This window comes from Astatotilapia calliptera, chromosome 1, assembly GCF_900246225.1.
Source record: "Astatotilapia calliptera chromosome 1, fAstCal1.2, whole genome shotgun sequence".
Classification (NCBI taxonomy): Eukaryota; Metazoa; Chordata; class Actinopteri; order Cichliformes; family Cichlidae; genus Astatotilapia; species Astatotilapia calliptera.
The window spans coordinates 21,581,582-21,591,521 of record NC_039302.1 but is presented as its reverse complement, the minus strand read 5'-3'; the positions used below and the strand labels follow the sequence as shown (position 1 = coordinate 21,591,521).

The 9,940-nt window shown below is 37.6% G+C and overlaps 1 protein-coding gene across 1 annotated transcript; it reads right to left on the bottom strand.

The window, feature by feature from the left end:
- Positions 1 to 359: 359 nt before the first annotated feature.
- LOC113023517 (AFG3-like protein 1) lies at positions 360 to 9,885 on the bottom strand. The gene is made up of 16 exons (XM_026169589.1): positions 8,988 to 9,885; positions 7,773 to 7,863; positions 7,447 to 7,562; positions 7,161 to 7,310; positions 6,980 to 7,054; positions 6,316 to 6,440; positions 5,952 to 6,225; positions 5,670 to 5,807; positions 5,284 to 5,437; positions 5,093 to 5,200; positions 2,560 to 2,685; positions 2,319 to 2,429; positions 1,981 to 2,096; positions 1,683 to 1,883; positions 1,298 to 1,492; positions 360 to 1,118 (listed from the first exon to the last, which is right to left on the bottom strand). The coding sequence occupies exons 1-16, from the start codon at positions 9,093 to 9,095 to the stop codon at positions 891 to 893; spliced, it is 2,316 nt and encodes a 771-aa protein (XP_026025374.1). The 5' UTR covers positions 9,096 to 9,885; the 3' UTR covers positions 360 to 890.
- Positions 9,886 to 9,940: the final 55 nt, after the last annotated feature.

The window sequence follows — 9,940 nt, the reverse complement described above, 5'->3', positions numbered from 1 at the left end:
AGCAAAGTTCATGTTTTTACAGTACCAAACAAATACTTTAGTGTTCGTATTACTTTAAGCTGTTGCTAATTTCTTTTATCCTCATTAAATGTGCTGAAAACACAGTTTGAAAGAATAAAAGGACAGAAATCTTTCTTAATCACTACTTTGACCAGTGAACTATGCAGGTGATATTTTCATATATTCTAAGGGACAGTTTGTAACACAGAGACAAGACAAACAATTTGACCCATACTGAGCTACACTTTCCCAGTGCTAATCCGAAGTTCTTATATCTACATAAATGTTTACCCTGATTATTATGAGACACTGGGAGACACTGATTAGTATGCGCAGAGAGAAAGCTAGAAAACATTGACTGATTTCTAATTACCTTTACTGATAAATATACGCAGACTCCAAGGAAAACAACATCTGCAAAAGGATTGAAATATAAAACAATCAACAATCAAATAGATCTGAACTTTAAACATGTGGCAAATAATAGGATAGAATAGAAAACTGTATCTGCAAAAGGATGAAAATCCAAACCTCAAAATAAAACTTAACACATGATTCCTGCAGCTGATAAGAACATAGCATGATGGCTTATTCCCTTCTAATAACATAATATAATTCTCTTCTAATTATTCATGGTATGTTTTGTTAGTATTATTGCACTTAGAGACTTCCACAGAGTGGAAAAAGGAAACATAAGGCAACTGCAGCAAAATAGTGCACTTGTACATAAAAACTACAATGAAAAAAATTGCAGATTGCACAAAACCTTGGGCAACACATCACCATCTTTTATCCTAAGGTTGTCAGTCACATGAACCACTAACAGACCTCTGACAAACTGCAGTCCAGACCAGATGGTGCCGCACATGAGAGACAACCTTAAAGACAACCTACAGGTAAAGGGCTGATGTGTTTTGCCGATTCTGCAGGTGTTTTGTATCTCCTTTGTTGTTTTGCCAGTCTGTTAGTCCTTCAGGTAGAAAAGTGTCTTCTTTAGATTTCTCCAAGCAATCAACAACCTCTTGATATGAGGACTTCTCTTGAAAGGGGCGAGGTCCTAGCAGTTCCACCATGTCAGCCCTGTCTAGAATCTCTTGGTCTAGAAGATGCTTTGCCACCTGCATTACATGACCAACAGGAAACATCAAGCTTTGAGGTCATTAAAATACACATTTTTTTCATACTCCAAATATATGACAGTTTTGAAAAATGCTCAGCACAAATGAAAATCCATTTGCAGCATCACACTCTGCAAATGTCTCTGAAGCACTTACTACAAATGTTAAAAAGTTCGCACCTTCTCCACCATTTCCTTCTTGTCAAGTATGAGCTCAAGTGTTCGTTGGAAGGCAGCATCTATGAGTGAGCGAACTTCCTGGTCTATAACCTGGGCTGTAGATTCACTGAAAGGTTTGTCAGTTATAAGGCTGCCCCATTGCGGTAGGTCAAAAGAAACCTGACCCACCGCACCATTCATTCCAAACTGTACAATCTAAAATATGAAGAGAAGAAGAATATGAAGACTGGAACAGAAATATATAGTCAATAAAAATCATAAATTATTCTCTATGAGTCATTTGAACTCCATGGATGGTTATGCTTTTTTTTTTGTTGTTGGACAAAATACGGTTTGGTTACGCCTAAATTTCTACAATAAGCCTGTTCTGCAGTGAGGCGAGTACCTGTGCATAGGCAGACTGTGTGACTTTCCTGAGATCATCTTGTGCCCTGGTGGTGACTTGACGAAAGAAAACCTGCTCAGCCACTCGACCACCCAGCATCATGCACATTCTGTCAAACAGCTGCTCCTGTGTGAATAGGTACTGCTCTTTAGGTAGATACTGTGCATAGCCCAAACCTGTCCCTCTAGGAACAAGTGACACCTGGTGGAGTACATTATAATGATGAATCTATAATCAGTTAATCATTATAATTATTACAGGATTACTGCAAAAAGAGAGCAAGAAATGTAAATAATACCTTAAAAAGTGGGTCTGCATGTTCAAGAAACCACCCAGTGACAGCATGCCCAGCTTCATGATATGCCAGAGTAGTTTTTTCTGGAAGTTGCAGAACCTGAGATCTTTTCTCTAGACCTGAGAACACGACAGAGATCTTAAAAAAATGCTTAAATCATAATATTAACATCAGGTTAATGGATTGACATAAAATAACATATAAGCTCTATATTTTGACACCACTGCTTTTATAACTCAGTTGTACTGTATTGTCATTGTATTTATGTAATCAAAAAAGTGGTTATGGAAAGATTCACATATATACTATCAGTTTCTTTTGGTTCATTTTGTTTGACTTACCTCCAACAACCCTTTCAACTGCCCACTCAAAGTGTTTGCTACTGACATACTGGCTGAGACGACGTGCAGCTATTAGAGCTGCCTCATTACACACATTTGCAATGTCAGCCCCTTATACAAACACAGAGAAGCAACAAATAAGTTAGAGTGTGATGAAATTAAAGCAAGAATCAGCTGAAACTGTATGATTTTCTTTTTTAGATTTGTTTGGTATTCAGTGATCATGATCTTTTATTCCCACCAGTAAAATCTGGGGTTAAAGCAGCAAGATTCCTGGCCAGCGTCTCTACATCTACACTGGAGTCCAACTTCAGAGGTCTTAAATGCACCTTAAAGATTGATGCCCTGCCTTTCATATCTGGTGGACCTGCAAAAAACAAAAAAGAAGACCACTGTCTGTATAATTCATTAATAAATCACTCTGCTTCAAGTTCTGTCACATATACAGCACTGTGCAAAAGTCTCACTCCTTAATTCCTTTATATTTGGTTTTCATTGAGCTAGACTTTTCTAAAGTGATCTTGAGAAAAAGTTCATCAGGCTTTCGAGCAAAGACCTGACACAGGACCAGAGATGCATTTGGTCCTTCAATTAATCAATCTGCTGTTCACCAAAGCCTCATTAATAATGGTCTAAGTGGAAGGGTGGCTTTCAAGAAGCAATTCTAAAGGAAGAGCAACCGGAAGAAAAGGCTGAAGTATGTCAAATTATGCAAGAATTGGACTCAAAATGAAGTACTGAAACCAAATTTACAATTTTTAGTTTAAAGGCTCATCAATATGTATGGAGGAACTCATAAGAGAACCTGCCCAGATCCTGAAGATCAACATTATTGAACCTGAGTGGGATCATTTTGATAGTGTAGAGAACAAAAGGAGCCAACATCTGAAAATAACTTTGATTGTCCTTCAAGAAGCCTATTCCTGAAGACTACTTGAAGAAATTACAAGAAAATTGCCTGAGAGAGTTAAGGCTGTTTTGAAGAATAAAGGTGGTCATATCAATGAATGCAATGAACAGCCTACGTCCATTGCAGCCCTTAGTTATGCTGCAATAGATGTAGGCTGCCGGGGATTCCCATGATGCATTGAGTTTTTTCTTTCCAGTCACCTTTCTCACTCAGTATGTGTTAATAGACCTCTCTGCATCGAATCATATCTGTTATTAACCTCTGTCTCTCTTCCACAGCATGTCTTTATCCTGATTTCCTTCTCTCACCCCAACCAGTCGCAGCAGATGGCCGCCCCTCCCTGAGCCTGGTTCTGCTGGGGGTTTCTCCCTGTTAAAAGGGAGTTTTTCCTTCCTACTGTCGCCAAAGTGCTTGCTCATAGGGGGTCATATGTTTGGTGGGTTTTTCTCTGTATCTATTATTGTGCAATCTACTGTACAATATAAAGCGCCTTGAGGCAACTTTTGTTGTAATTAATTAATTAATTAATTTGGCGCTATATAAATAAAATTGAATTGAATTGAACTGAATTTAACTTGAATGTTTTTACCTAATATACTGTATTTCCATGTATGTTTGAAAATGCTTTAATAAATTACTGCACATATGTTCAGTTTATTTAGCAAAATATAAAGAATCGAGAGGCAGCTCAAATTTGTTTGCACAGTACTGTGCAAACAAAAAGCTTATAGAGCTGATGCTGACAATTACTCAGCCTTCTGCTGCATTACACGTGCACAATTAGCAACTGCAAAAATAGTTCACTGAAACCATGCCAGCATGAAAAGGTGGTGAATCTTGTTTGTAGAAACTTTACAATAACACTTTTTTTTAAAGGTTTATATTCGGTCGAAAGGCAGAGCAAATTCTAAAACAACAATGTATTGACTTAAAAGTTTCAGTACAGAAGCATTAACTCTTACTGGAGGAGAAATGTTTTAATTTGCTTTTAAAGCCATGAATTCAGCGTAATTTATTTTACCATTTAAAAACCCTTTGTCATTTGCAAGCATCCAGGAAAGGAGCCAATATAAGTCCTAAGGCAGTGGCCAAACTTGTGGCTTGGAATACCAAGTTACATAACTAATTGCTCATTAAACCAATTAGAAATGTGAACTTTTTCAGCACTCCCATCTTTCTGTCATCTGTTTACAAAAGACAATATACACAGACAGAAGGACGGGGAACAGAGAATAACAGGGAAATGAGCAACATATCCCATCCCTCGTGTTGGCCTCCAGTTACCTAATCTGTCCTTTATAGAAAAACAGCTCTCTCATTATGATCTTGTTTTCTTTGATAGAGAAAAGTGGTCTGGCCACCCACCCTGTAGTCCTGGTGTTAGGAAAATTAGATCTTAGCAGGCAGGAAATATCAAATTAACCGAAGATAAAAGCAAACATTATGCAACACGTGCTTTTAATGACATAAGACGTAAACAGGCAAGAAGAAACATACAGTAAGTACAAGATATGAGTTTCAATAATGTCAAACGTAACACCTCATCTAAAGCAGGGAAAGTCAAAGTTATGCAGACCATCTGGGTCTGCATGCACACCAGAGCCAGTGAATCACATGTGGAATAATAAACTGGGAAACAGAAATCAAAAAGAAAATAAACTTAATCACAGCAAAAGTAAAAGTGAGCTTGGTGTTGTGGTCAGACACCAATAATCTGAAAATTAACTGAAATTTGAAATGCATCTTAATAAACAAAGAAATAATGGTTTTATATTTATAGTTTTCATAAAAGGTAACTGAGTTGCAACAAGCGAGGAGACTGCAGAGGAAGTAGGCAGATCTGAGGTTAATATTTATACTTCACCTATGTATACATGTCGATCAAAGCGTCCAGGCCTCATCAGAGCTGGATCCAGGATATCGGCTCGATTTGTTGCAGCTAAAACCACGATGTTAGTGCTGCTGTTGAATCCTGCAATGACAAAAGCATTTAGAGGACTGAGGGCTTGTGAAAAAATAGCATCAGAAATGTTGACATAAAACATAATTACCCACCATCCATTTCCACAAGCAGCTGGTTGAGGGTGTTCTCCTGTTCGCCCTCATCACCAAAGTTTTCTTTGCCCCGCTTTCTGCCGATGGCATCAATCTCATCAATGAAAAGAATGCAAGGAGCATTTTTTCGAGCTGTGGCAAACAAATCTCTTATCTAATAAAACACAGAAAAGATCTATTTATTTCTACAGTTATACTAATTTTTGACATTGCCAAAACACCCAAAAGTAGAAAGTCTTCATCATTTTAATTTGATACGAGAATGAGTAATTCAGTGATCTGCTGTATTTGCACATATTGTGGTCACACTGCAGCATCACAAGCATGTGACCCATCATTTTGTTTTCAGACCTGTTGAGAGTCCAATCATTCAGCTCCGTACTAACCCTTGCTGCACCCACACCGACAAACATTTCCTGGAACTCCGAGCCGTTGACTGTGATGAAAGGAACGTTGGCCTCTCCTGCAGTGGCCTTAGCTAGCAAAGTCTTCCCATTTCCAGATGGACCCCATAGCACTGCACCCTGTAAACAAGGGAGTTAATCAGATTTAATGTATTTTCTATCTTAAGGAATTTTTTGTTCCAGTGAGTATGATCAGAATACAGAAGTGCAGAATTGCTTTATTTTAATAAAAATAATAAATTTCTTTATCAAGAAATGACACACCTTAGGAATCTTAGCACCCAGGTCATGATACTGACGTGGGCTTTTCAGGAAATTGATAAACTCCAAGATATCTTGTTTGGCCTCCTCACACCCTGCAACATCTTTAAAATGGACACTGACATTGTTTTTAATTATCCTGGCTTTGGATTCACTTATCCCAAAGAGGCCTCCTCTCCCCCAGCCACCAAGTCCTCCTGCCATCGGCCCCTGCCGTGTTGCAAAAAGTAAAAATCCGACCACAAGTAAGATTGGGAGAACACTCAAAAACAGAGTCCTATGGGAAGAGAAAAACCTTAGTTAGGACATCGATTCTAATAACCTATATATGCAGTAACTTTAAAGTGAAGCTGCTGTACTTTCTCACCCATCACTTTCACTGCTGTAGAGCACAGGTACTTTCTGAATGGAGTCCAGACCTATTTCCTGCTGTGCTAGCTCCAGGTTATGCTCAAATGAGTCTGCGCTGCCAATGTTGAACCACAAATAGTTCTGAAACATGAAGACAACAGCATGTAGTATATGTAGTAAGTATATCTACCTTTACTGTACTTTGACTGACTCTTCATCTGGACTGCAGCCCCTCGGAGGAGGCACACTACCATTGTGCATTGTTAGAATAGCAATTGTTCCTCGTGTGATTTTCTCAGTGTAATCAGTCAAATGCCTGCTGCAAATAAAGGTTAGCAAGCTTTATTTAGAAAAAAAAAGCAATTGATAAGGAAAGACAGTGAGAAAATGAAAACGAAAGTACTTATGTGCCAAATACAAATATGTCGACTGCTGAGATCTGTATTTTAAAACTTGTGCTCTTGGAATTTCAGAAAGTATGTGTCCTCTACCAACAAAAGCAAATGGGAATACAGTGTGTGAGAAAAAGAAAGATGTTTGTTTTGTTTGTTTATACAGTCATTTTTATCAATATAGTGAAGTACATTTTGTCGATTCTCATCAGTTTAACAGTAAAAATAAATGCATTTAGTTTGTATAAGACACTGCAATTACACACTGGGACATTTAATGAAACTGACCACTCGTGATGTGTTCACGCCGGGGGCTGGAAATACTTTGACATACTGTTTGTTGACAACCTCGACATGGCCCACCTGGGAGGAGAGCAGAAGGAATCATTTGTTCACATGGTTGCAAACACAAGCACAGACACACAGGTGTAAGGAAGACACCGTAATTAAAACGATCTCTGCCTCTCACCAAGCCTCTACTCAAGTAGTGATGCACAAAATCCTTCCAGGAGATCTGGACTCCTGTTTCTCTAAAGTGAAAGTACAAGAAAGCTGAGGCCATGCCTGCTGCACCGGCTGCTAGGTTCTGGACCGTTTTATCATCAAAGGGAAATTCCTCCTGTTAGAAATAGGATAATGAAAAAATATTTTAGTTTACAACTCCTATATAGAATCATTTTAGTAAGCATATTTTGTTATTATTTAGTGACTGAAGACGAGGCAGTTATTGCCACAATTCTGGCTATGATTCACACCTGAAAGCGTGACCACCAGTATGATTCCCCTTTTTTCCATCGTTTTCGTCTTTGGTCCTTCCCGTTATTTGAGTCCTGCCATTCCCTTCCACGAGACTCTTCTTTTATATTTCCATCTGAACAGCAATAATAACACAACTGTTCATTGCGGCAGAGCTGAGAAATACAGGGCTTACAAACTCACTGGGTAAAGAAATTATACACAGTTCAACAATACATAGAAAAGTAAGCAATTGTGTTCTTCACACTGCCCTTAAGGTTTACAGTCTATGTGCACACTGATTTAGAGTCATTAAAAAGGTAAACAGCACTAAAAGATGGACTACCTTTTGGCTGTTTCCTTGAGCTAAGTAACCGAGTAACTTGGAAAATGTGTTGATGTAAACCTCCGCATCTTCTTTGGATGAGTGATTTCTTCTGAAATAGGTTAGCAGTGAAGTCAGTCATCAAAAGCCATGTATAAAAAGAAATGTACATGAAATAGATTCAGTTCAATTAAATTTTATTTATATACTGCCAAATCACAACAACAGTTGCCTACAATAATACAAAGAAAACAGAGATGTAAACAAACTAACTGAGAGAAAGGATACAGTCTCATGAAGCAGAGACTGTATTCGTGTTTTTACATTTTAAAAAAAACTCTTTTGTTTGCTCACATGTTTAAGGATTACTGAAATCTGATTAAGATCTAGGCACACTGAAATGTGTTGCATATAACCTAATTATATGCAGTCATTGCAACAATAACACTGAACAGCTGCTGTTAAGGTCAAATATTTACTTCATTTTGGCCATCTGCACATATTTAATGTTGATTCAGTTATGTTTATGGTTTGACTAAACTGATTACCATACAACTGCTCAAATTGTGATTCACTATGAGAGAGCATTTCTCAGTATCAAACATACATAATAGTGCACGCAATAAAACCATTGCTGCAGGTTATGACTCTGGAAAATTAATCTTACACAGCTCAACCATACACATTCACACCGGTAAAAATAATGATCCCATAGTGGAATACAGGCACCTGTTGGTGACAATTTTCCCCTATACAGTTGACTACAGAAAGAAACTGAATACTATGAATGTATTTTTAATAGTAGTTAGTAGATTTTTTTTTTTATGAAGGAGAGACAATGGGTGATGCAATTCATCTTCTTAAACAGTTTTAAATATTAAAGGAAACTGGATGGATAAATGAGCGAGAGAGAGAGAGCCCCTTTAAAAACAAATGTATTATGAAACTGAGGAAACTGATTTATAAACTACATTAACGGAACGGACATCGCCTACCGTGAGAGAACAAACAATGCAGGAATGATAAATAAACACTGCTGCAGCTTGCTTGGGTTTTTTTGGAGTTGACTGCTATATCTGGATTTTAAAAAATACCAAAAAACAAACTTTTAACATAATTCCTTGCAAACCATTGTTAGCAAACGCAGGTGACAAAAAAACTTGCGTCATCTATTTATTTATTTTTTTAAGTGTAGTTAAGCTGATATAAAACAATAACGGCGTTTTTACAACCTACCGACGTGAGAACCACGAAGAAGCGAAAAGTAGATGAAGAGGAATAGTTGCGGCTCAGCGTCCGGACTCGGTTCCTACAGTAGCCGACAGTCAAAGAGAGGAGACTCATCCTGTCAGCCCGACTGACTGACGGACCGACTCACCGCAGAGCCATTAGGAGAGGCACCGGAGGCACGGTGCGTATCACAGTCATCTCGCGAGATTTTGGTTACAGACGCTACAGGTAGGCACCAGTCTTCCAGCGGGTTTTTGTTGTTGTTGTTGTTGTTGTTGTTTTTGTTAAGCCCAGTTTTAATGTTGGAAAGCCAAAGAGATCTATCTTCATTTGGATTTTTTGTTGTTCTTAGTTGCAGACCGGTCATTAACAGACAGAATTAAAACCATTGCTTAAATGCATTTCATTAATTTATTCATGCACTACTCATATGTTTAACAAGCCATGGTGTTTACCAACACCATATAAGTCCATTAGTTTGGAAAAAATATATATACAATACATCATGCTGAAAGATAACACAGCCAAAACTCATTATTTTAAAACAAATACATAAAGGTCAGCATTTACACATTAACCAAGGTTTGCCACTTAACATACAGAGACTTAATTAAGGGAATTTAGACTGAAACAACTACCATGATGGTATGAAAGGGTTTGGATAACAGCTGTTAAGTAACCTGACAGCCTTAGGCACACAATTTTCATGAGCATCAACAGACATTTGCTACACTGCATGAAAACAGCACTGATTAAACACATATTAAACTGCACAGCATTAGTTCACAGTTTTGAATTTAAAAAAATGAAAGCACATAAAACAACTCTCATAGTCTTTGTGTCTTACAGTTTAACAATTTTCTTTACAAGGAAAAGTACCGTACTGCTAATGCATGCTTTCATTATTTTTATATATATATATATATATATATATATATATATATATATATATATATATA